The sequence below is a fragment of the Hevea brasiliensis genome, chromosome 5 (genome assembly GCF_030052815.1).
Source record: "Hevea brasiliensis isolate MT/VB/25A 57/8 chromosome 5, ASM3005281v1, whole genome shotgun sequence".
NCBI classification, from domain to species: Eukaryota; Viridiplantae; Streptophyta; class Magnoliopsida; order Malpighiales; family Euphorbiaceae; genus Hevea; species Hevea brasiliensis.
Genome location: NC_079497.1, coordinates 899311 through 925978, shown reverse-complemented (window position 1 = coordinate 925978; position 26668 = coordinate 899311). Strand labels below are relative to the sequence as shown.

The 26668-nt window shown below is 31.8% G+C and overlaps 3 protein-coding genes and 1 long non-coding RNA gene across 10 annotated transcripts; 3 read left to right on the top strand and 1 right to left on the bottom strand.

The window, feature by feature from the left end:
- Positions 1-3545: 3545 nt before the first annotated feature.
- Positions 3546-4451, top strand: LOC110670155 (uncharacterized). 2 transcript variants are annotated; one of them, XR_002497839.2, is made up of 2 exons: positions 3546-3764; positions 4001-4451. It is a non-coding gene; the product is annotated as an uncharacterized LOC110670155 (long non-coding RNA). The 2 variants fall into 2 exon arrangements; XR_002497840.2 differs by having other exon boundaries at positions 3546-3810.
- Positions 4452-5723: 1272 nt separating this feature from the next.
- On the top strand, positions 5724-12766 carry LOC110670152 (vacuolar-sorting receptor 1). The gene is made up of 13 exons (XM_021832108.2): positions 5724-5886; positions 6063-6449; positions 7605-8297; positions 8990-9078; positions 9208-9277; positions 9359-9442; positions 9805-9881; positions 9976-10057; positions 10501-10583; positions 10704-10770; positions 11268-11396; positions 11877-11983; positions 12443-12766. The coding sequence occupies exons 2-13, from the start codon at positions 6155-6157 to the stop codon at positions 12542-12544; spliced, it is 1878 nt and encodes a 625-aa protein (XP_021687800.2). The 5' UTR covers positions 5724-5886; positions 6063-6154; the 3' UTR covers positions 12545-12766.
- A 349-nt stretch (positions 12767-13115) lies between these two features.
- LOC110670154 (protein FATTY ACID EXPORT 3, chloroplastic) lies at positions 13116-16729 on the bottom strand. 4 transcript variants are annotated; one of them, XM_058146466.1, is made up of 7 exons: positions 16230-16729; positions 15515-15905; positions 15072-15239; positions 14243-14289; positions 14100-14155; positions 13610-13758; positions 13116-13395 (listed from the first exon to the last, which is right to left on the bottom strand). In XM_058146466.1, exons 1-6 carry the CDS (start codon positions 16497-16499, stop codon positions 13668-13670), a joined length of 1023 nt encoding a protein of 340 aa, XP_058002449.1. In that variant the 5' UTR covers positions 16500-16729; the 3' UTR covers positions 13116-13395; positions 13610-13667. The 4 variants fall into 4 exon arrangements, with proteins under 4 accessions (XP_058002449.1, XP_021687802.2, XP_058002448.1 ...); XM_021832110.2 differs by having other exon boundaries at positions 13654-13758; positions 15515-15908; positions 16230-16726; XM_058146465.1 differs by having other exon boundaries at positions 15515-15908; positions 16230-16724.
- A 4842-nt stretch (positions 16730-21571) lies between these two features.
- On the top strand, positions 21572-26479 carry LOC110670173 (leucine-rich repeat receptor-like protein kinase PXC2). Of its 3 annotated transcripts, none has more exons than XM_058146464.1 (3): positions 21572-24069; positions 24769-24938; positions 25161-26479. In XM_058146464.1, the coding sequence occupies exons 1-3, from the start codon at positions 22616-22618 to the stop codon at positions 26210-26212; spliced, it is 2676 nt and encodes an 891-aa protein (XP_058002447.1). In that variant the 5' UTR covers positions 21572-22615; the 3' UTR covers positions 26213-26479. The 3 variants fall into 3 exon arrangements, with proteins under 3 accessions (XP_058002447.1, XP_021687830.2, XP_021687829.2); XM_021832138.2 differs by having other exon boundaries at positions 24769-24992; XM_021832137.2 differs by having other exon boundaries at positions 21573-24069; positions 24769-26479.
- The last annotated feature ends 189 nt before the right edge of the window (positions 26480-26668 follow it).

Below are 26668 nucleotides of genomic sequence, written 5' to 3'. Positions count from 1 at the left end.
ATGGAAAAATGGGAATTAATTAATTAATTATATAGAAGCTCCAAAATAAGATTAAGAGTGGTTGAAATTAGTTGATTAGAATATAAATTGTCCGCAGCCACAAGAAAATTGGAGAAAATGACATCGTTTTGAGGAAAATTCAAGCCAATTAAGGGCCTTTCGTGATCAATCTACACATGAGTGTGACATCCGACAATATTAACCTTTCATTGGGTTATACTTTACTTCTCTTGCTCCCAATATATAATAATATTCCACTCTCTTTATGCTTTTGTTTTAATTTATATCTTTAATTTATTCTCCATCAATGGATAATAATCAAAATCCAATTTTTATATTTTTTCCCATTCTTGAATTAATGAAATTATATTTAATAATATTAAAATCATGTTTAGAATTATGATGTCGTAAAGTTAAGAGTAAATTATAATTTTTTAATAACAATTTAATTCTTAAATTTTTTTAAATTGATTGTTAACAGCTTTTAATTTGAAAATATTTAATACTTTAAATTTTATTTTATTAATAAAATAATTCATATATCTGAATTTATATTTAGCTAATTATTTATTTTATATTTAAATAATTATTTATTTTATAAATATTAATTTTTTATGTTCATAATTATTCAAATATAAAATAATAAAAAATAGTGCATGACAAACAATATATTTTACTAAATTTTTAGATTTTTTATATTACGGTCTATAATTTTGTAAAATTTATTTATGGTAATATATTTTAATAAATAAATAATTATAAAAATTAATTTAAAATGCTTTTCAAGAAAAAATTTATATAAAAAATTCAATTATATATAATCCAATATAATTTATTTTGACAATACATAATCATATATATATATATCACTTATAATTTCAAAATATTATCGAAAATTATATTTTAAATTAATTTTTCATTTAGATTAATTGTTTGAAATAACATATAATTATGTATTTTATATATTATAAAATACATAATTATTTAAGTATAAAATAAAAAAATTATTTAAATATAAAACCTATTTTGTTAATAAAATAAAATTTTATTGATTAAATTATTTCAAAATTAAAAAAAAAATCAATGACAAAGACTAATTCATTAACGAAATATAAAATTGAGAATCAAATTATTACTAAAAATAATTTTTATTTTATAATAAATTAGAAATTGAGTTGTGAATTTTGTTATACTTTAGAGAATTAAATATAAAGTTAAACTTTAATTAGAGTCTGATTAATTAAAAGAAAAATCCCTCAATAATCCTTATTGTCATAATAAAGTAGGATGAAAAGAGTGGATGAGTCCATAGGGAAGGAGACGGCACACGGTGGAAGCGACCAAAAAAAAAAAAAAAAAAAAGTAGTTACATGGATGTGATGTGCCCTTGAAAGAGAAAGGACAATTAGAAAATGAACCATCAAAGCTCTCACTATCAAAGCGTCAATCATCTTTAATTTACAATAGCTGCTTTGGAAAATTTTATTTGGGTGGTCTCGGTGTGAACGCAAGGAAGGGAAGGCAGATATTATGACCAAGTATTTTCCAGCCTCGTGGGGATGACACCGATGGTCGGTGGGTCTCAGGTCTCTCTCCTTTTTTTTATTTCAGCCAAACACAAAACTAGATCAGCCCCGCACTTCAAGTTGTATAATAAATTTGTTTAATGTTAATTATATTATTTTCTAATATTCTTGAAAAAATTTAAAATAATGAAATTTACAATTATTTGTAGATATAGATTTCTCATTAACTGTTTAAGTTAAATTAATTTAGAGGATTAAGTGGAAAAAAGAGTTTAATTATGTAATTATTGTAGATGGAAGAAGAGTTGATATTGGTAAGATTTGGAAGTCGAGAATCTGAAAAGCAAAATGAAAAGAAGAACGTTTACAGCTGTGAACTCTGAAAAGGAAAATATAAGAGTTTTCAATATAAACGAAAGATAAGATGTAAATGCGAACCCAACGTCCAACGAAAGGAGCTATCATGTCGCCTAGCTTAGCTAGGTCTCCTAGTTGTAAACAATTCAATTATTTGCTTCATTTCTTTTGTGATAAATATTTTTATGATTTATTAAATTATTTTTTAAAAAATAAAAAATTATTTTTTTTATTTTCATACTTTAATAATTTTATTAAAATATAAAAATTATTATTATCTCAGTTAATTCAAAATGAATTATTTAAATTACATATAAAATTTAAATAAATCTTTATTTTTTAATTTTTAAAGTAAAATTAAATTTAATTTATTTTTTTATATTATATCAAAATTTATTTTTTTAATATTAAATTACCCATAAATATATTTAATTATAAATTTTAAATTTTATGTATTTATATATAAATAAATAATAAAAAATATTTTTCATATATAATTTATTTTACACGAAATAAACAAAGTTATTAAAAAAAAAAAACTAACAGCAGAGTCCACACATGAGATAGAGAGAGCCACTTTTATTACCATGCTCTTTCTTTCTTTCCTTTTCTCTCTCTTTTTCTTCCCTCTGCTTTCTTTAATTTCATGCTGTACCCAATCATGGTGCGTCTTTACACGTCATCATCATCATCATCAGAATGACCATGTGACCTCTGGCTATGGGTCTCAATCCAGTGCATTTAATATCACAGTTAAAATTATTATTAAAAAATTTAAATATATTTATTAAATTATATTTTAATTATAAAAATTTTAAATCCATTAAACAATATTTTTTAACATTACATAATGCTTTAAAAAAAAAAAAAAAAAAAACAACCTCTCAATCTTTAACCTTAATGTCCCTTTAATAAATTTTCTTGTTGAGAGGTTGAAATTCAATAAATTTTTATGAAGAAATTAATGAATTAAAATTCTTTTGCAGATATTTATTTGCATTAAGAAAATGACATGTGGAATCATCGACATAAATATTTTTTCTTATTTAAAAATAAAATGTGAGAGATAGATTGTGAATAATAAAATTATATTATAATAAGAAATTAATCATGACAAACCTTTTAAGATAATGCTTCTCTTTATCAACTTCCTAATTATACATTTGTAATCAAATATACACCTTCATGGCTTTATCATAAGGAGATAAAGAACAACAACAATTGATATGGCAGAAACCTTGAACAGAGAATTCAACATTGAGTATATTAGATATATTGATTAAAACATTTATTTAAAACCCCCAAAAAATATTTTACAGTAAAACACTGATTAAAAGGATATAAATCGAGTTTTATAATTTTTTTTTTTTTTAAAGATGTGAATCGAATTGGCCACAAGCCCAATTCCCCGATTTTGTCATTGTGCCAATTGGGTTGATTCGGATAAAACACTGTTCAGATTTAACTTAATGGTTTCAGTTCAAGTGAGTGGCAGAGTGGGCTTATTAATACTGTATTAAACGGGCCGTTTGGTGCTGGTAGATTTTATTCCGCTTACTGCGCAATTGCTTGGCCCATGGCCCATCAGCTCCATGGACCCCTAAAATCCAGCCCAAAGCAATTAAGGAAAGAGACACACGGGAATCCAGTTCCGTTAGCAGTCTCCTTTTACGTTCGGATGGTAATTTATAGAAGGAAAATCAGGCATTCTATTACCAGCGGAGAAGTATAGTATTCTTATCTGCTCGCTGCTTTCCATTCCAGCTCAATATTCTTCAGAGAAAACTCGATTCTCCTCACACAACCCGTCAAACCCATTCAGTTATTGTCCTTCATTTATCGTAGCTGCAGATCTTTGTCGACAGAGAGAGCGTCCGAGAGGTTTTTTCGCTACTAATTTACGAGCTTCGATCTTCTTTCTTAATAGGTTATGTTAATTCTACTGTTATAAAATCTTACTTTAAATATGAATTCCTCCTGAAAATTATTTCTGTAATTTATTATTCCAGGTAGAATCCCGATATAGGTATTTAGGCGATAGATTTGTGCAAAAGAAAAGGGTTTGAATGATATGGATTTTTGAGTAATGGGCATTTATTGATTTTTCGTTTAATTAGCTAAGAGAAGAATATGGGTCACCACCACCACCATCACCATCATGGAGATAGCCCATACGACGATCCCTTCTTGGCGTGTTGTTGCTGCCCTTACTTCCTTGTATCTTCCATTTTCAGCGGAGTTGGGAGATGCATATACGCAGCTTGTTACCCTTTCTTGCGGTGCTTCGGGTTGGACGAGATCGGACACCACCGCCGCCGCCACCACCACCACCACCACCACCATTTCAATTGATCTTTGTAAGTGCAGGGATTCATGAGTACAGTTTTTTCTTGTTTTCCATTTCCAGAATTCCTGTTGGAAAGGAAATTCCAAAAAATTTTCAGTGCATGCAAAAGAAGACTACGTACCATATCTTTCTATGCCACAAGTTAATTTGTGCAAGTGATGGATGTGTTTGGGTGGTCCAATTCCAAGATGAATTTTCATTTTTCTGGGTTTCATTTTGCAGCGTCTTTATTCATTCGTCCTTCTTGTGTGTTTTGCATTTATTTACTTAGAACCTGACATATCGCAGTCGACAACTTTTTATTGCTGCATTGAGCTTCACAACCTTTTATTTTTGAGGAAGTACGTGTATGGATAAATTTAAAATAATTATTTATTAATTATATAAAATATTTAAAATACTCAACATAAAGGATTATATTTATGTTCCTCACAACTGGCCTGTCGAAGTTGTCGGCTGGAATCTTCTTCACCCTGGCACCATGGTTATGGCCTATTTATTTCATCTCTTATAATTATAAAAATTTATTTTTTTATTGTAAAAAAATTATTTTTTTTATAAAAATAATATTATTTTTATATGTATAAAAAATATTCTATAATATTTCATTTATTAGAAATTAAAATACCTCCAAAAAAGTACACGCATTATGACCATGCACGTGTCCCTTCCCTTTAAATGCACGTGACATCCATGCCCTCGTACCTTATCAATAAATATTTTATTCCTTCCTATATACCAAAAAAAAAAAAAAAAAAAAGACCATAACCAACCAAATTAATTTTTTTTCTCCCCTCAACCCCTTTACAATTTCAAATTATATACAATTTTAATTTTTACAAATAAATTTAAATTAATATAAATATAAGAAAAATTTATGTTTATATTTAAATTCATATGAATTTTAAAATAATTCCCATTTATAAATACATAATTAAAATACAATACAAAATTTATCAATTCTTGCAAAATAATTTTATATAATAAATCTGATGTAGTATATAATTTTTTATTTATTAATAATTTATCTAATAATAATTAATAAATAATAAATTATTATTTTATTAATAAAATTTATAATTTTATAAATAATTTAATATTATTGTATTAAAATTTATAAATAATAATAATAAATAATAGAATTATTAATAATCAGGGTGTGGATAAGATAATCTTCAAGGTTATTTTATTCTTTTGTATTTCTATTTTAATGAATATACCTAATTGTTTATGGGCCAGTGATGAGAAAGCCCCATCATAGGTCCATGTCTATTAGCACTTTCCTGAAAAACACGTGGATTTCATGCGAAGGTATCTCTATCTTGGGTCCCACATAGGTCCATGTCTATGCAATCTGAGCCGTGAAAAATAGCTCGAAGATCTCCGATAAACCTGTGTGATGTGTTTTCTGGATCCGCGAGAATGGAAACAAAACAGTGTTATTAGTTATCGATTAGGACTTAATCAATAATTAAGGCTGTTTAAATCTTTCCCAGTACTGTTTCCAGGACCAGGAGACGGTGCCGTTAGTTACCTATATTCCACAAAAGAAGCCACCGCTTTATAGATTCCTGTACCTCCTAGAAATATAAAGCTATTTGAGCGCTTCCATGAGAAAATTCTGCTGAGACCCAGAGACTTAGAACCCAAGAAAAGGTTTTCCTGATCAAAATCTTCGTGTTTCCCATCTGGGTTTTTAAATTTTCGAGCTTTCGTCGATCAGAACGGCTCGCTTTGTTCAATTTGTTGTTTTCACCCATGTTTTTATTTTCAATTCTTAATCTATAAGTTTCCATTCCTATTTTTTACCAATTGACTATTTCACTACCCAGGTTTTTCGAGGCGGAGGTGTTAAATCTGGCCTTGGACCTTTTTTCTTCCAATCGGTTGTATTCGATCTGAAGCTAACTAGTATAGCGTAAAGATGAGGGAAAAGCTATGGTTTTTATTGTGTGTGTGGCTTTTGCTGTGTGGGTCTTGCTTGGGTAGGTTTGTGGTTGAGAAGAACAGCTTGAAAGTGACTGTTCCAGATTCAGTGAAGGGGGTGTATGAATGTGCAATTGGCAATTTTGGGGTTCCTCAGTATGGAGGGACTTTAGTTGGCACTGTGATTTATCCAAAAGCCAACCAGAAGGCCTGCAAGGGATTCGATGAGGTTGATATCTCCTTCAAATCGAAGCCTGGAGGTCTACCCATTTTTCTCCTTGCCGATCGAGGAGGTGAGCATCTCCAATTTTGTGTCTTTTAACGGTTTTATGCTTCACGTTTGGATCTTTCTTATTTTACATAGGGATGGATATGTCTGATTCTTTTGGGTGGCCTTAACTTTTTTTTTTTTTTTGGAATTTGCACTTTCTATGTCGTCTGTGCTGATGAGTTAATTTGCTAAGTGTTTGATTTGTGCTTTTTTGTTCTGTAATTAGTGTTACTGGTTTGTTTGATTTTGCGGCCATCTAGTTGACCTGCTTCAATTGCTCTTGTAACAAATATTCTAATAAATTTCCTAAAATTTTCAATTCTAAGAGGAAGTATGTAGCTAAATATTCTTGAACTTTAAATTTTAGTACTGATTTTCCCCCCTCATATTGTTATAGTGTTCATGAAATTTGGGGCCTTGATGTTCTCTTCTTAAATGTGAAATTTGTACTTCAATTGATATGCAAAGTACCTTAAGTACATGTTTAGATGGTGTAAGGAAAGTTGTAAGGTGATTTTGATGGAATTATGGTTCTAATAAATGTGATAAATGATTACCCAATGTAATATCATTACATTAATAGTTGCAATAGTAGCTGACTTATTATTGGTTATATTACAATGAAAATTTTCTTAGATATTATGAAAAATGCTAACATAGAAAAGTGTCTTAAAAATGTTTTGACAGCATGAATTAGTAGGAGAAAAAAGAAAGAGACAGAAAAGGGTTTGTTCTTTAAGTGCTATCTAGAATGACAATTCACCTTGTTTGTGGTATTCTTATTTTATTCTGCAAGGATAAGCAGCATCTTTTCATTAATAGATACAAATAGAGTGCAAAATTATCAAGTTTTGATAGGTATTAGTAATATTCGACTTCCATTTTGCCTTTTTGTTGGTCACATTAAATATAAGCAATCCCACTACATTAACATAGGAATAGAATGACTAACTCTATTATCACCTCATTTCTTTCTCTTTGACTAAATTGCAACATACCAAACATGACACAAATGTATGACCTTTCATCAATATGCGGGCTCAAGGCTGTCTTCTGTGGTTGATATTCCCAGGTCACCAACCATCTCTATTGTTTTTGGACATCCCTGGGAGTAATTAAATCCTTATTGCTTGCTTTCTAATGCAACTTCTCATTGCTGAAATATCTTTGTTTGTAGATTGTTACTTCACCCTGAAGGCCTGGAATGCACAAAATGGTGGAGCAGCAGCTATTCTGGTTTCAGATGACAAGAATGAACAATTGATTACAATGGACAACCCCGAAGAAGAAAATGCAGATGCTGATTATCTGCAAAAGATAAACATTCCGTCTGCTCTAATCAGCAAGTCCTTGGGAGACAGTATCAAGAAGGCTCTGTCCGGTGGGGAGATGGTTAACATAAATCTTGATTGGACGGAAGCTCTTCCACATCCTGATGAGCGTGTTGAATATGAGTTCTGGACAAATAGCAATGATGAGTGTGGGCCAAAGTGTGACAGCCAGATGGAGTTTGTCAGGAACTTCAAAGGTGCAGCTCAGATACTTGAGCAGAAGGGTTACACTCAATTCACCCCACACTATATAACATGGTATTGTCCGGAAGCATTCATTCTGAGCAAACAATGCAAATCCCAGTGCATAAACCATGGTAGGTACTGTGCTCCAGATCCTGAGCAGGACTTTAGTCGAGGATATGATGGAAAAGATGTTGTGGTTCAAAATCTACGTCAAGTTTGCTTCTTTAAAGTGGCCAACGAAAGCGGGAAGCCATGGCTCTGGTGGGATTATGTGACTGACTTTGCAATCCGTTGTCCAATGAAAGACAAGAGATACACCAAAGAATGTGCAGATCACGTAATTGAAGCTCTTGGTAGGTCACTAGTCCTATCATTTTGTGGAGGTTAATTTATCATTTAGGTAAATGTTGTGACAATATTTTTCTGCCTTTTTTTCTTTTTGGAAAGGGGGGCAAGGGGCGGGCTCCTTGTCATTTTCCCCAAAGATTTCCTATGATATGTTTATACCAGTTACTACTTTTTTTTTTTTAATTATTATTTTTGTGGCATTTTCATTTAGATTTTCAGACTTGTGTGATTACGGTGCTAAATATCCTTTGAGATCTCACCATGATCTTCTCTGCTCTGTTACTTGACTAATTTTTGAAATTTCACTGATACCATGGGGCCATGCATAATACTGTCATCATTTTGATACCTTGTTCATGTTACCTTGTTTCTTTTATTTCTTATTTTTAATCATTAATTTCAACCATTTGCCCTTGCTGATAGCTAACAATTTTTTTTCCTGATTTGTATTTGTGGGCTACAGTAATATCTGAAAATTGCATGATTTTCTCTTTTATCCAATGTTTGTTGCATTTTATTCTTGATAAGAAAGGTTCAGTTATTTGATTTTTTTACTGATTTATCGACTGCTGATCCCCAAATTTTTTGAATAAAGGCTTAGCTTAGTTGAGTTGAGTTGTATCGACTGCTGATGCATACTGTGACTGAACAAGATTCTGATTAGAATATAATATTTGTTTTTCGCATTTTACTTTAGGTGTTGACCTCAAGAAGATAGACAAATGTATAGGTGACACTGAGGCAGATGCGGAAAACCCAGTTCTTAAAGCTGAACAAGATTCCCAGGTTACACTTAGAAAATCTAATTGTTTCAAAATTATGTTGGCTTTCTTTGTTTCAATCCTTTTGGGTATTCTTTTTTTTTTTTTTTTTTTTTTAATAATATATATTTGGGTTTAATGATTCTGACATCAGATTGGAAAAGGCTCTCGTGGAGATGTGACTATACTGCCAACTCTTGTCATTAACAACAGACAGTATAGAGGTTTGAAGCAGATATATAAGCTGGTTAGCAATGTAATTGCATGAATTTGAATTTGTGATCTATCCTTATTGCTGGTTTCAGGCAAGTTGGATAAAGGAGCAGTTCTTAAGGCTATTTGTGCAGGTTTCCGAGAGACTACAGAGCCAGCCATATGTTTAAGTAAAGGTTATTATCTCCTGGATTTTGATCTTTCAATTGAGTTCAACTCCTGGATTTTGATCTGTTAATTGAGTTCAACTTCTGTAATATGTTTATATATATATATATATATATATATATATGGCTCTGTAGTCAGCAATTGATGACTAGCCCAGTGGGCTATTTCACTGTGGCATAGGATTTTCCTATCTTTTTTCCAACACAGCATAAGCATCATATTGCCGTGTATCCCTTTATATGTGACCTTTAAATTTGAAATGTTTGAGGTCAACTAACTATTAGAGAGGTCGCGAGATGTCACAGCTGATTTGTTGGATGGAAATTGTATAGATGGTTTTAATTGTTTCATTACGAATGATCATTTGTAGACATAGAAACCAATGAGTGTTTGGAGAACAATGGTGGGTGCTGGCAGGACAAGGCCGCTAACCTTACTGCATGCAAGGTATATAGATATATCAAAACTCTTGCATTTACTATGCTTGCGGTATGTCTTAATTCCAACTTTTTTGTTTTGGTTTGGGCCTAATGTGTTGTAGGATACTTTTCGGGGAAGAGTATGTGAATGTCCTGTGGTACAAGGAGTGAAGTTTGTTGGTGATGGTTATACCCATTGTGAAGGTAAATACATTTAATGCAGTTTTTAAGTTAAAAACCCATGAAACCTGGAAATCGCATAAACTGCAGGGAGTGAGAAGGCAAAAAGGTCTTTCTATACTAAACATGGTTATGGGTGTTTTTGAAATGGATTTTAAGGTTTTATCTGTTTGTTTTGGAAGTTAATACTCCAATTATGAATACAAGCATTAGCTGAACACTTTCGTATGAAGATTTTTTTTTTCTTTTAAAACACGTAGGAAACTACTGGTTTTAGCCGCTTTGTGATATGAATTTGTTAAGATAGAACTTGATAGGGCATTCTTTCTAACTCAACAGAAATCTCGAGTACATGGGTTAGCTATAAGTGTTACTGAAAGTTTTCAAGCTTTTACAATCACACCTACGTTTTAGAATCAAATACGTTTGTTTGCCGTACATCATGTTTTGCTTGTTTGATTCAACAGCTTCGGGTGCTTTACGTTGTGAAATTAACAATGGAGGATGCTGGAAGAAAACCCAAGATGGCAGGACATTTTCTGCTTGTGTTGTAAGTGGTCCAACTTGAATTTGATGTGCTCCTTTATAGCCCTTGCTTACCATTTTTAATTAATGATTTATATTGTTATTTTTGTGATTCACATTTAATAGGTTCTCTGATTTTTTTTAGGAGGATCATTCACAAGGTTGCAAGTGTCCTCCAGGATTCAAGGGTGATGGAGTCGACTCCTGCGAGGGTACTCTTTCCTCCACTTGGTTTCTATACTTCCTGTTGTAACCATCACACTCCTTGGTGTGAGAATTTCTGCAACAATCCAAATTACACACATTCTTTTGCATGCAAGTACTAGAACAGTTACAAAATTCATGTTTCAGGTTTTTGAAAACATGTTTCATATATGTGCGCATGGTTTCCTTCCAAAAGATGTGTTGGGCCTGCTCAATATTCATCTATAATTTCTTGACAAAAAAAAAAGGTTTAAATGTTCTGAGGAAGCATTACCTTTTTCTGGTTTTTTTAATTGTTCTGAGGAAGCATTACCTTTTTCTGGTTTTTTTAAATGTTCTTGCAGTTTTTAAATAGCACAAAAAGATTCTCAGCTATCTAGGAGCAGGACATAGGCTACTTGCATATCGCATGTAAATGTTGGTGAAATGACATAGATGATAAGATACTTTTTCATGGGAGTGTATATTGATTCACTTGAGATTTTCAACTCTTGGTGTGTTTCAGATGTGGATGAATGCAAAGAGAAGACGGCCTGCCAATGCCCAGAATGCAAATGCAAAAATACATGGGGCAGTTATGAGTGCAGCTGTGGTAGTGGTTTATTGTACATGCGAGAACATGACACTTGCATAAGTGAGTCTTCTCGGAGCAATTTCATCACTCTTGTTTGATAAATGATTATGGTGAACTCTTGCTGATAGAATTAATTGTTCCTTGTGCAACTAAAATTTTGCTAGACGCTAGTTGCCAATCTCGTGAATTTTTATCTTCGAGTTACCAATTCTTTTTTCATACTTGATGAATGATGTAATGGTAGGAAATAGATGATCCTCTATTAACTAAGCAAATGCACTTGGTTTATTTTGGAATTTTTTGTACTACAATTGCTCCTTACACCTGGCAGGCTGGCACCATTTATAAAATGAATATGCCATTTGAAAATATGGTTATCTCGAGTAGAACCCATCTTTAAGTGTTCTAATTTTAGGTTATGTTGGAGCTGGGGCTCCTTGTTTATTGGTCTGTTTGAGTTTTTGATGTTACTTGGTTATTGCTAATAAAAGTCTGTTGCTCTTGTGTTTGCCACACTGAATCTTTATCATGATAATTCAGGTAAAGATGCCAACACAGAGGTCAGCTGGAGCTTTGTTTGGATTATTATTCTTGGCTTGGCTGCTGCTGGAGTTGCTGGATATGCTATTTACAAGTACAGAATTCGGGTATGATACAACTTTTTAAAAACATTTCTAATTATTTGGCTGACATAGACGATCATAATGTTTGAACTGTCAACATTTTGATCAAATTAATGGCATGAAATCACGAAACAGAGTCCCACTCTTTTTTTCCTCTCTTATATATATATATATATATATATATATATATATATGATACTAAGGAGGAGTTGTTGAGAGACCAATTGGATCGAGTATAATTTGGTTATTGAGGGATTATTTATATGGAGACAAGTGAAGTGTTTTTGCTTGCCATAGTGTGACATCTATTGAGCGTGTAGCTGTGATAGTGAATTAGATTTGAGGCTAGCACTGAATCATTTTTGAAGGATTCTATTACCCCAGTTTTAGACCAGCAACTTAGATTGAATTTATGGGCAGACAACAGGTATTACTTAAATGTAGCTAACACCAATGAATTCATGGAACTATTTGTTTCTCCAGAGATACATGGATTCAGAGATACGGGCTATCATGGCACAGTACATGCCCTTGGACAATCAAGGAGAGATTCCTGTACATCACGCACACCGCGGGGACATCTGATAACAAGGATCATATATTCAAATTCTGAGGTGCTTTATCAGCTTATTTAATCGGTGATTGTAAGGTGTGTTAAGTTCAGTCGATGTTTTATCATGTAGCTTCTCTCATGCTTATATGTAAATTTAAGTTATATAGTGGCGCACATAATTCCAGGACCGCTGTAAAAATTTTCCATGGGATATTGTAAGATTACTTGGTTCTGCATTTGGACTACTTTTCTCACTTGCATTTCTTATTTGGATTCGTTTTACGCTTATAATTTTGTTAATTTAATCGTTTACCTTTCATTAAAGAAAACTAGACCAAGATAACTAAATTTTAAAGATGATGTTATTTGTTACCATGTTTGGATTATGGGGGAAAGGGGAGGCGTTTCTCTCGTGGAGATTTTGATAGGAGAAGATTTTTACTTTGTATTGTATGTTATGCTTGAGAAACTATTGAGTATGGTAAAAGGAAAGAGAAATATGAAATATGTATTTTTAGAAACTGATTCTGTTTATATTTATAAATTAAGTTTTTTTTTTTAATTTACTTTTATAATATCCTTTCATTCAAAATACTTGAAAACTATGACCAAGAACAGGAAGCTTCTGCATTTACTTCTTACTAATTAACACCAAGAACTGGATAAGCAACCTTGAAGAAATGAACACCTGTAGCATACAAGGGCAAAAACACCATCAATTTTAAGCCCGCATGCGGGAGAAATATCCATTGGATTATTCAATTCTTTTTCCATATCATCGTACTTGAAAACCCACTTCTGTACTCTAATGCTCCACAAACAAACCATCACCTCTGAAACTTCACTCTGTTCTTCACAGCTAACATAATCTAGAAGCCTTCATCTGGAGGAGGCATACAGATGTTAATTAGTTTATGCTGATATTATCGATTTGTTCAGAGCATGTTAGTGAATGCTAGTTCCGCAATTCTTGCCTTTTTCATACAGGAAGATAAAAAGAGTTGCTCTCTTTCCTTTTCCTGTTCTTTTATTTATTTATTTATTAGTTATTATTATTATTTGGTGGTGTGTGTTGTGTATTTGTGATGAAAGCTTACATTTTGTGTTCATATCTCTATGGGCACATGTCAATCCAACCAACCTGCAACAAATTCATCAATTTTCAGCTCCTTGTCCCATGTCTGATCCTTCGTTCTGCTTACCATTCACATTAATTCTATAAAGAAAGAATGCAACCATTGCGCCACTGCAAAGCACAACAAGTTATCAGATATACAAACTGACATATTATAAAACAAGCAGCTATTGTATAAATATGAGTAAGTTCTATTTAGAGAATAAAACATCCATCACAGACAATTCCTGCAATCTCAACCTTGAGTGCAAATTCTTTTAACTTCTAGCTCTTATCTCCCAATCTAAAACCTCCTGCATCTTTAGTCCTAATAGCTACTTTCACACTTGAAAATCCTACTATAAGCTAAACTTGCCATCAGCAATCCAAACACCAAGCAAGGATTTGCTGTTTGAAGGTAGTAAATTGACTACAAGAATGCAAAAATTAAGAAACATGAGAGAATTATAAACCTGATGACGGTTGAGAAAAAGGTCAAAATAGAAGCTTTCTGCCAAGAAAGAAAGAACTAGAGGTTAAAAGAAGATTAGTGTGCCTCAAATATATGATGTAGCGAAGGATACATGAATAATAGCATTTCTTGTGTAAGTGTTACCTGAAACAGCAATCTTATCTCCCTAAGAAAGATTAGGGCTGCTATTCCTGTGGGCAAAAGAAAACAGTAAGAAAACTTTCAGTCAAATATATAATAAAAGAAATAAATATCAATGAGATATAGAGATCACTGAAACAAATAAAAATATAATATCAATTCCAGCTTCAGTTTAGTTGAAAGTAGCAAGCATGATAATCAGTCTTAGGGCCAAGCATACAATTACCTAACTGTAGATGATAATCCACATATTCTGATAATCATGCAATGATCCTAAATAATATCCATTGTTTCATATGCACAAAGGAGTTCCAAGGGAAGAACATATACAGAAAATAGAAAAATACAGTTGGCCTGCCTCCATAACAGCAAAAAATTTTAAGATACATATACTGTGGATAAATACATAATAGACACTAAAGACCTATATAGAAAGAGCTAATTATGAGTTGTTTACTAGAACTATGCAAACACACTGTGATTGATGATTTAATGCTGAACATCATGTATTGGGAAGATGTGAAGAGATCAAAACATTTAATTCTATTTTTAAGGTCATTCTAAGCGTGAGTCAGAATTTTCAGAGGTGCTTCATGCATATTTCTCAACTAACACAACGTGTTAATAATATTAACCATCTTTTTAGCTGAAGACACATATAATCAAATGGAAAATGCAATCTATTCAAAACCTTATCACAATAAATTATTATAACAATATAACTGATAAAACCAGCCTATTCAACAAGAAAGCTAGTCATCAAAAAAGTATAAAATAGCACAAACATATTTCCCGTTTAAAGTTTTACAATAGAAACAAGCCATGTTCTGACCTGCCTGTCCTTTCACAACTGAAGTACATGGTTGTCCCTTTTTGTATGATCTCAAGCTCAATATGCTTAAAGTCAAAAGAGCACCACCAAGAATGACACCAAACCTAACAGCAGAAATGCTGCCCATCAACATAAAGGAAAGAAAGCCACCAACAGAAAGAAGCAAACCTGCAGAGCAAAAGCAATCCGTGAAAAACATTGAATTCATTTAACGGGGAAAAATTCATAGAATCATATATTTCTTTCATCTTCATGTTAACTGATGAGAAGCATCTAAACAGAAGAGCTTGGACATGTCTTTGAGGCTCAACCAGTTGGGTGCTCTGTAAGCTTTGCCCTACATCAGATATGTGGGAAGTGTAGTGACTTCTAATTCGTCACAACCGAGTAATCACAAATTAGCAAGACCAGTGTGATTAGATATTAGTGTAAGTTATTCATACCATAAGGTATTCCAAGATGGAAGTCATGAATTCCAGAAAAATCATTCAGATCATCAGTCGAGGAAGCAAACGTTTCCACAACCTCCTTCACTGGTTCAGGGGAATTCTGAGCAGCTATTGATAGGAATTCTTTACTCTCTTCGGTCACCTCCTTAGCTAGCACGGCCAGATCACTTTTAGCCTTGTCTGCTTTAATTTTCAACTGCTCCGATGTTTCTTTCAAAATAACCATTGCTTTCTTGGAGTATACGTCGTATGCTTCTTGAGACACACTTTGCATCTTCAAGGCTTGTTCTTTGAAAGAAGCTAGCGTCTCTTTCCAAACTTCTTGTGATTCTTCGGCTCCCAACTCATCACCATAGTTTTCCTTGTCCACTTCAATTTCTGAATGCTTCTAAAAATTTAATTCAAAAAAAAAAAAAAAGATAATCCTTTAATATGTTCTATACCCCTCAGAGAATTTGAAAACCGTATGAGGCAAAAAGGCCAAGTCTAGCTAAAAAGCTTATTCATATATTAAAATAACAAGTTCATTAAGCAAGAATGTTGCTTCCACACAAACGCAGTTCAAAGCCGAAACAATCCCCTTTACCCCAAAAGAATTTGATGAACTAAATGAAAATTTAAATCTGCCGATGTAATTTCAGCTGAATCCAAAAAAGGAAAAACACGCACAAAGAGTGCGGATGAGCACACAACATAAGTAAGAGCATACCGATTCTTCGTGGGAGGCAGCAAATGACACAATCGATCGGTTCAACGAATTCCTTCGCTGGAGAGAAGGAAAACCAATCCCAATCCCTAGGTCTTTAGGAGTAAAAACAGCAGGAACTTCAATCGCAACTCTGTAACCCCTAGGTTTAAGCAAACGTTCGAGCCTTAGAGACGAAGAAGGACACAAGGACTTTGAAGAAGATAAAGAAGCTCTCTTTGACTGCAAATAGCTAAGGTTTCGAGTAGCTAACAATTCCACTGCAACACTCATTCTGTTTCTTCTTCCAGAAAGAAAGCCGATGAGCAAGATGGGCAGACAACAGAAGCGATGCGAGGCGAAGCGCACGAGGGGAATGGAAGAGGGGCACGAGAGAGAGAGAGATAGAGCTTAGGGCTTAGCTTGGACACTTGACTCATTGCGCTCTTGCCTGAGAAGTGGAGAGGAAACTTGTGGTACTTTCTTGACACGTAACCAACAAGTTTATGCTGGCTGACCCACTGAATCCTCTTTGACGGGGAAGTTATGCCAAACTTGTTCGCTCTTGCTTACAATCATTAGACTTTATTCTCCCTTTATATTCACCTATTTAAAATATCATTAAAAAATTATATAAAAATATAATTCTCTGCATTTTGATTAAATAAGTATATAAAATAATAAATTTTAATTTATTTAATTTATACACTTTGATATAAATAAAAAAGATTTAAGCAAAAATTTTAAATCGGATGAATTGTAATTTCATGTAAAAATTTATAATTAATAAAGTAAAAATAGTAAATAAAATTATTTAAATTTTAAAAATTATAATTGAGATGAAGATTAAAAAAAATTGTTTATTTGCAATTAAATCATAAAATTTTATTAGATAAATTATTAATCACATATTAAAATAATATTAAATTATTTTATATAAAATCATAATTTCATTATATAATATATGCTATGATGATATGTGTGGAGTGTAGTTAGTTCCTTTGCTAAGTTTAACTTTTAAAATCAGTCTCATTTTACTTTCTTTTTTTTTTTTAAAAAAAAGTAAAATTATATCACAGTTTAATAAAAAAAAAATTGCATTTATTGGACTAGCCCATTCTTTTCCTGCAGCACTAAGATCCATTTTGCCTTTGTAGAGTTGCTTGTCTTTGGGCCAGTCTTCACCAGCCCAGCCCTTGTTTGAAGTGTTTACTTCCTTAGCTTGATGGCTAGATTTATCTATTCACTTGAATATTTTTATGAATAAATCAAAATGTGCACAAAGCTAACTCAGACATTATCATACTGTAAATACTACTTACAAATAAAATGTCCAAGTATCTCCAACAATACTAAATACTATATGTTATGTAAAGAACGAAGCAATGAGTTGTATTGTATAGATCTAGTCTAGGTTTATCCATTCTAAGCTGCTCTGAATCTTCTATATATATATATATATATATATATATATTAAATTAAACCAAAATCAAGTAAAACCATAGCCGAATAGTTAAGTTCTAGAGTTCATCCCCTGAGCAGATTCAAAATTCCAGACGGATGGCATGACCTACTTGGGGTAAGCTGGGCTGAGGACTTTTGAGGGTCTTAATTCGGATTAACCAGAAATTTAAATACAGCGGTGGAGCGCCATTTTAGTCACTCTGCAAACACATTTTCAATACATAAAAATTTTAAATCAAATCGATTATCGAAAAGAGAGATTATTAAGCTGTAATTAAACGAACTAAAGGCATTAATAAATATAACATTCACTGACAATAGAACTAGGAATGGGCGTTTATTTAATTTAAATTGAATAAATTAAGATAAATTATCTTAATTTAGTAATTTAAGTTGGTTTTTAAGATAATTCGATTATTTTATATTATAAAAATTTTAATTATTTTAGTTTAATTCGATTTTAAAGAAAAAAATTAATTGAATTGAATCGAATCGAATAATTTTATTATTTTTTAATTAATTTATTTTTGTAAAAAATTTATGAATTATATGTAATTATATATATAAATTATTTAATTTCATTGATTAATGTTTATTAAGTTCAAATCAAGATTAAAATCAGATCAAATAATTTAAAAATTAAATCTAAATTAAAAAATTAATTAAAAATTAAAATTAATCAATTTGAACTGAATCAAATCGAATCGAAATAAAATAATTTGATTTGATTTAATTTTTTAATCATTTTAATTTGACTCAATTTTTTTAAATATATAATTTAATTCGATTCGATTTAAATTGAATGCTCAACGTAACTCAAAATCTCAAAGTCGGATCTCAAAGTCATATCTCATCTCGGCGCAGCTTCAACTGGACAACAACTCGAAAACAAGTCCCTTTTCCTTGCTTATTTTTCATGCCATTTCTCCAACAAAACCATAATAATAATAATAATAATAATAATAATAAAGAGAAGAATTTGGCCACTGACCCAATGGAGGTGACAACTTCAACATGGGATTTGCCTGTTTTATTTTTTTCCTTCCGACATTTCACATTTGTTTTTGTTTTAATTACAGTATTGATTGTGTCTCCAAGTACGACACAGCAAGGGAATGGGGTGTGTGGTGCAGGAGTTGTCGTTTTACGTTCTTATAATAATATATCACTGTTTGTCCAACGCCCAAGTTTTCCCTCTTAATCTCGGGGAAAGTACAAAAGACCTAGTTTTGATTGAAGTCTGGAGGCTGAGAAAATTGTTTTTTCATAAAGTATTTAAAGATATGTAATTTTGACTTTTGACATCTCCATACGTCTGTTGAAATATTGTATTTAGAGGATTAAAATTATTTTTTTTTAATAAAAAATTATTTTAAATATTATTAAAAAAATTATTTTAATATTTTTATTATTAAATTTAATTTTTAAATTATTTTTTTAATATTATATAATTAATATATTTAAAAATTTATTTTTTTAACAGTAATTCTAATAATAATAATAATAATATCAAACAGCTCTTATATTTAAAATGATAATGAATTAAATATATATATATATATTTTTAATATTTTATTTGATTTAATTTAATTTAATTTAATTAATAATGTATTCACATAAATTACAAAAACACTTGAAATGAATATTATACTTAATCCAATACTTATTTTATAATAGATTGATCATAAATATTACAAGCAATAGAATCTAATTAAATTGAACTAATATAACTACGCCATATTTAATTAGAGTTATATAAATACATAATTTATATGAAAGTAATAGTAAATAAAAAGTTGATATTGGGTATGATTAGAGGAGATGTGAAATAGCAAATGTAATAAAGATTTTTCTTAGCTTAGCTGTTTCCATTTTGGTAATATGGCTTTTAAGCAAGAGTTTAGTAATTAGTTGTTGGTGCTTCAATTCATAATTATTGTTTATTAATCATCATTTTTCATTCTACCATGAGCACCACAACATCTAACTATATATAATTCACAATACATTTCTTAAGTTATTCTTTATATTTCTTTCAAGGTAAGATTTGTGACCATTTTATTTACCACACCCTATATTAATTTCAAAGAAATTTAAACTATTTTAGATGTATTAAAAAATATAAATATATAATTATTTTTTAAAAAATATTAATAATAAATTTCATATACATATATGAAAGATGATGTATTTATTTCAAAAACATTATTTCTGAACAAAAAATTATTCAATTTTTTAAGAATTTCCATCTTTAAAAATTATATATTACTACATTAAAACGTGCATTTAAAATAAACATAATAATTATTTTAACTACAAATTATAAAATATTTACAAGATGTGAAATTTAAATATATTTTAATTTTAAATCATTACCCATCTTGTACAACCATTTCATATAATAATAATAATAATAATAATAATAATAATAATAATAATAATAATAATAATAATAATAATAATACAGCCTTAGCTTTGAAGACAAAATGACATAATTGAAAAAAAGGGGTAATAATATAAATAATTTCCATTCTTTGCATTTTTTTAATTTTTCATTACAAAAATTCTTTAATATTAATCATACAAAATTTTAAAAAAATGACCATATAAATCATATTTTTTACATATAAAAATTATATTATTTATCAAATCTGCATAAAATCACAACGGAAATATTTTGAAAAAATTGAGAAATTACCAATATCACCAAACTATAATTTCAAAAAATATATAAATAAAATAGATATTATAAAATTATAATTATCCACTTTTATATATTAATTTTTAATACAATTATTTTTATATAAATATATAATTATATTATTTACATATTTGTTTTTATTAAATTATCATTTCATATAACATATTCACATAAAATTATGGTAATAAAAAAAATTTTAAGGGATTATTTAATATAATTAGAATATTAAATAATAGTATTTTTATATTAAACTGTTTATTAATATTTATATGAATAAAATAGTACTCCTTTAATAATATATTTATTTATCTAATTATCTATTTATATTATAAAACAAGGTAAAAAGTTGGCGCGTGGCACTTTTTAAGAGGAGTTTAGTTCGTTAATTAATTTGATTATATAATATTTTTAATTAATTATTTTAAATTTATATTAAAAAAATAAAATAATAAATTATATTAAATGACATTGATTTGTAATCTATTTATCTTTTATTTATTTATATTATAAGGTAGGTCAAATGTTTTTCTATTAATCACTCTGTGACAATTGCTAAGAAAAACTTGACTTGTTAATTAATATTAAAATATTAATTTTTAATAAAATATGTTAAGTTTATAATTTAAAAAATAAATAATAAATTATATTTAAATTGATAAAAATAAAATTTTAATAAAAAAAATTAAATTGATATGTAAATGTTAAAAGTAAATATTAAATGAGAGTATTATAGTTTTTGTTAAAAAGTAAAATATTAAAATTAAAATTAATATTATTATATTAATATATTAATTTTTAGTTATATTAAATGCATAATTTTAAAATAATAAACTATATTAAATGACAATTAATTTATAATTTATGATTAATATTTTATAAAGATGATAAAAAATAGAAAAAAAAGTATTAAAGGAGAGTGTTATAGTTATATATTATAAATTTTAATAATTAAATATAAAAATATTAAAAATAATTTTAATAAAAATTAAAATATTAAAATTTAAATTAAATATAAAAAATTAATTTTTATTAAATTTGCGCATGGACAAACATTAGCCAAGTTTCTCCATCATTCTTACGGGCAATCAACTAAAAATTGAGAGAAATGCCACCTGGACCACACATCGGATTCTCCTTTGACCAAGATAATAAATAAAAAGAAAAATCATAAAAAAGGAGACTCCCCAGTGTTGCTCTCTGCATCGCCGTTTAAAGAAAGGTTTTAAATGCTTGCTCTGCCACTTTACTCTTTAGTTCTTCCCTCTCGCCTACTGCTGCCACTGCTGCTTCTGCTACTACCCATTACCCTCTCCCATAGCCACATCTGCACTATTATCCTTCTTCTTATTCCTCTCTCTGATTCCATCATTAATGCTTCCTAGGGTTTCCAGTTTCTAAATTCTCTCTCGCTTCTTTTCTGGCGATTCCCCCGCCCTGATTCCTTCCCACGATCTCTGGATTCAACATGTTTGCAGTTTTTTATTTGAGAAAGTAAAGGGAAAGGGAAACTAATTGGTGGGTGTTGTAGGTATTCTCTTCTTTCACATTAATGTGAGTTTCTGTTGGAGATCAAGGAGTTCTGTAGTATCAGTGAGTATTTCCACTTTTTTTTTTTTTTTGACGTTTGAGGATTTTATTTTTCAAATGCGAAGGAGAAGAAAAAGAAACTGAAACAAACAGTTGAAAGAGGGAAGTGGGTTTCCTGTGGATTTTGTTTGTTTTCTTCCTTTGTTCCACAACAGTGAACTCATAGTCTTTTCGAATATATCTCTCTCGGGGTTGTTGGGCCTGCTAGAATTTTGATCTTCAATCATTTGTAACTCTTTTTTCAATCCTTTTCTAAAAATCTCTGTTTCGTGTCATCTTCTTGCCGGTCTGCTACTGCAGCAGCTTCGGCGCTCCACGATCTTCAGCTTTTGGCATTTGTTTGTACGGACACAAACTTTCTGCTCTCTCCCTCTCATTTATCCCGGAAATTAAAAAGTACAAAAATAAAAATACAGTTCTCTTCTCTACCTCTTTTAGTTGTAACCTCTGTATCAGTTTGCGTGTGAAGGTTCCTTTTTCTTGGTTGCGATTCTTTTGATACAACAAGCGTTTGTTGCCATCATGGGTTGTCCAAGCAGCTTTGCTTTTTTATGCCATGGCTATGGTATTTTTCCTCCAAGTGCTATATCTGCTTATTTGAATTCTTTCATGGAGGCCTTGCATTTTTGATTGGAAAATTTTGAAATTGAAATTCAAAATGCTATTCGACATCTGCTTTTTTCTTCTTTCAGTTCCTGTTTTTGTACAGTCTTTGGACCCAACATTCAACGATGATGTTCTTGGGTTGATAGTCTTCAAGGCCGGTCTTCAAGACCCAGAGTCTAAACTCGCGTCATGGAATGAAGATGATGAGAATCCCTGCAACTGGGTCGGTGTCAAGTGCGACCCTAAAACCCAGCGGGTTACCGAACTGGTTCTCGATGGCTTCTCTCTTTCTGGGCACATTGGCCGCGGCCTTCTACGCCTGCAGTTTCTTCAGATTCTGTCACTATCAAACAACAACTTCACTGGCACCATAAACCCTGATCTTGCTCAGCTTGGGGTTTTACAAGTTGTCGACTTGAGTCAGAACAATCTCTCAGGGTTGATCCCTGATGGATTTTTTAAGCAATGTGGATCCTTGAGATCGGTTTCATTTGCTAAGAATAACCTCACCGGGCAGATTCCTGAATCTTTGAGCTGGTGCACGTCATTGGCAGCAGTTAATTTCTCATCTAACCAGCTTTCTGGGGAGTTACCATCTGGATTATTTTTTTTGAGGGGGCTTCAATCCCTTGATTTATCTGATAATTTGCTTGAGGGAGAGATTCCCGAAGGGATCTCAAATTTGGCTTATTTGACAACCATTAATTTGCAGAAGAACAGATTCTCTGGGAAGCTTCCAGTGGATATTGGAGGTTGTTTGCTTTTGAAAGTGCTGGATTTTAGTGAGAATTCTCTGTCTGACCTCCTTCCAGAGTCATTGCGGAGGCTTAGGTCGTGCACTTCTCTTAGATTGCGAGGAAATTCATTTGCAGGAGAAGTTCCTGGTTGGATTGGCGAATTAACAAATCTCGATATTTTGGATCTTTCTGCCAATGAATTTATGGGTCGGATTCCAACTTCAATAGGAAATCTTAATATATTGAAGGAATTAAATCTGTCCAGGAACCATCTTACAGGAGGGTTGCCACAGCCGGTGACAAATTGTCTTAACCTTTTGGTTATCGATGTTAGCCAGAATCGATTGACAGGAATTCTTCCTCCGTGGATTTTGAAGATGGGCCTTAAAAGTGTATCACTTTCTGGGAATGGACACAGTAAGGGTGTGCAATATCCTTCAGTGGCCTCTTTGGCGAGCTCTCTTCAAGGTCTTAAGGTCTTGGACTTATCTTCAAATGTCTTATCTGGTGAAATTCCATCCGATGTTGGGGTAGTTAGCAGTTTGCTGGTCTTGAATATATCCAGAAACCGACTCTTTGGTTCTATCCCATCAAGCATAAGAGAATTGAAGATGATCCAAGTTCTTGATTTGAGTCATAATAAGCTAAAGGGAAGAATTCCTTCTGAAATTGGAGGAGCAGTTTCACTTGTTGAACTGAGGTTGGAAAAGAACTGCCTAACTGGGAATATTCCAACTCAAATAAAGAACTGCTCATCTCTAAAATCTTTGTAAGTCCTTTCTTGTTCACGTGATTTTTGCTCCGAAAAAAATTTTGTTTCATTGATTCTTTCTAGTGCTATTAAGTGTTTGATAAATTATTCTAAACAATTTCATTATCTTATTCTTCTCAAGTAATGCTTATGTGGCAATGGCATGTATACTTTGGGCAAAGACTGGAGATGGTTATATAGAGCATTTAACTTTGTCTGATGCCTGGGTTGTTCACAAATTCTTAAATTTATTATATGAACTGCTGAATTACAAAAGTTTTGTGTGTGCTCTAAGCTGAGTTAATTGCATTTTGGATTTGAACGCTTGTTGCTAAACTTTATTGTAGTAGGACTTGATTAAGAAGGTTTTTTTTTTTTTTTAATGCACTTTTGGGTGCATTTTTTAATCATACTGTTGGTATTGCTTGTTATTGTATTTGGAATGAATCTTGAATTGAAAAACGTAGTTCAGAAATTAGAGGCAATTTAAAATATTTATTCATTTTCGATATTTGTAAATTGTAACCTTAGTTAAATGGTTAAAAAGTTGAAAAAGAAAAGTGGAGGAATGTGGCATTAACAAAATCAGGTGCTATTGCATTGTTTTCTTTTATTCTTATTTTATGGATCAATGATATTATACTGATTGCAATCTCAATCCATAGTTTAGGGACCCTAACAAATTCTCTTTTTCTGCTTTTTTCTTGAATTGTTCAGAATTCTATCGCAGAACAACCTCACCGGTCCGGTTCCTGCAGCCATTGCAAACATAAGCAACCTCCAATATGTGGACTTATCTTTCAACCACCTCTCTGGAAGCTTGCCAAAGGAGCTGACAAATCTTTCCTACCTTGTATCCTTCAATGTTTCCCATAACAACCTGCAAGGTGAGCTGCCAGTTGGGGGTTTCTTCAACACCATTTCCCCTTCAGCTGTCTCTGGTAATCCATCTCTATGTGGTTCTGTTGTTAATCGTTCCTGTCCTTCTGTCCATCCAAAGCCCATTGTTCTGAACCCCAACTCTTCTGCCTCCTCCAATGGCTCTTCTTTAAATCACAATCATCGGAAAATCGCACTCAGCATCTCTTCTCTCATTGCTATTGGTGCAGCCGCTTTTATTGCCCTTGGCGTGGTAGCTGTGTCTCTCCTCAACATCCATGTACGATCTTCCATGACACCAACACCTGTTTCACTTGCTTTATCCGGTGGGGAAGATTTCAGTTGTTCCCCAACTACTGATCCAAACTATGGCAAACTTGTAATGTTTTCTGGGGACACGGATTTTGTTGCTGGTGCCCATGCATTACTCAACAAAGACTGTGAACTTGGTCGGGGTGGGTTTGGGGTTGTTTATCGAACGATACTTCGAGATGGGCGTTCAGTTGCCATAAAGAAGCTAACAGTTTCAAGTTTGATCAAGTCCCAAGATGAATTTGAGAGGGAAGTGAAGAGACTTGGGAAGATCAAGCACCATAATCTTGTGGCACTGGAAGGTTATTACTGGACTTCATCCTTGCAGCTCCTTATTTATGAATACATATCCAGTGGGAGTTTGTATAAGCATCTTCATGATGGACCCAGCTCAAACTGCCTGTCCTGGCGGCAGAGGTTCAACATAATTCTGGGGATGGCAAAAGGTTTGGCCCATTTGCATCATATGAACATAACTCACTACAATCTTAAATCAACCAACATTCTGATAGATGATACTGGTGAGCCAAAGGTTGGAGACTTTGGCCTGGCAAGGCTGTTGCCAACATTAGACCGTTGTATCCTAAGCAGCAAAATCCAAAGTGCATTAGGCTACATGGCTCCTGAATTTGCTTGTCGAACTGTGAAGATAACTGAGAAATGTGATGTTTATGGGTTTGGTATCTTAGTTTTGGAGGTGGTGACAGGTAAGAGACCAGTGGAATACATGGAGGATGATGTGGTGGTGCTATGTGACATGGTGAGGGGAGCTCTAGAGGATGGCAGGATGGAGGATTGTGTTGATGGAAGGCTTGGAGGAAAATTTCCAGCAGATGAGGCAATTCCAGTAATAAAACTTGGTTTAATATGTGCATCTCAAGTGCCATCAAATAGGCCAGACATGGAGGAAGTGGTCAATATTTTAGAGCTGATCCAATGTCCTGCAGGGGACCAAGAGGAGTTGGAATGAGTAAAGATACAAAAGTGTTTGTGCTCTCCGGCGAAGTAGAATCCGGTTTTGTTTGTTCAAAGAAGAAAAAAAATATATTGTTGAATTTACTTTTTTTATTCATTTTTTTCCTCAAATGCTTATTTGTTGTCATTGTAAGGGTGTTTCTCTTATTCTGCTTTTATCACAGTTTCCGGATTCTTTTTCACCGGTTGGATATGGAGCACTTGAAATATCGTATCAATGATATATATATATATATACTGGACTGAATCTGTCTTTGTTTTATTACAATGTCTGTTTCAAGTTTTATATTCCAGGTGGGTCTCTACATCTTATTGTTCAATTCAAACAAATGGAAAATCTCCAGTGTCTTGCCCAATCCCCACGTGAGGACTGAATTGATGGAAGTATAAGTTGACAATTAACATATAAACAATACATATATCAGCCAAGAAGTTAACAGCCTCAAAAATA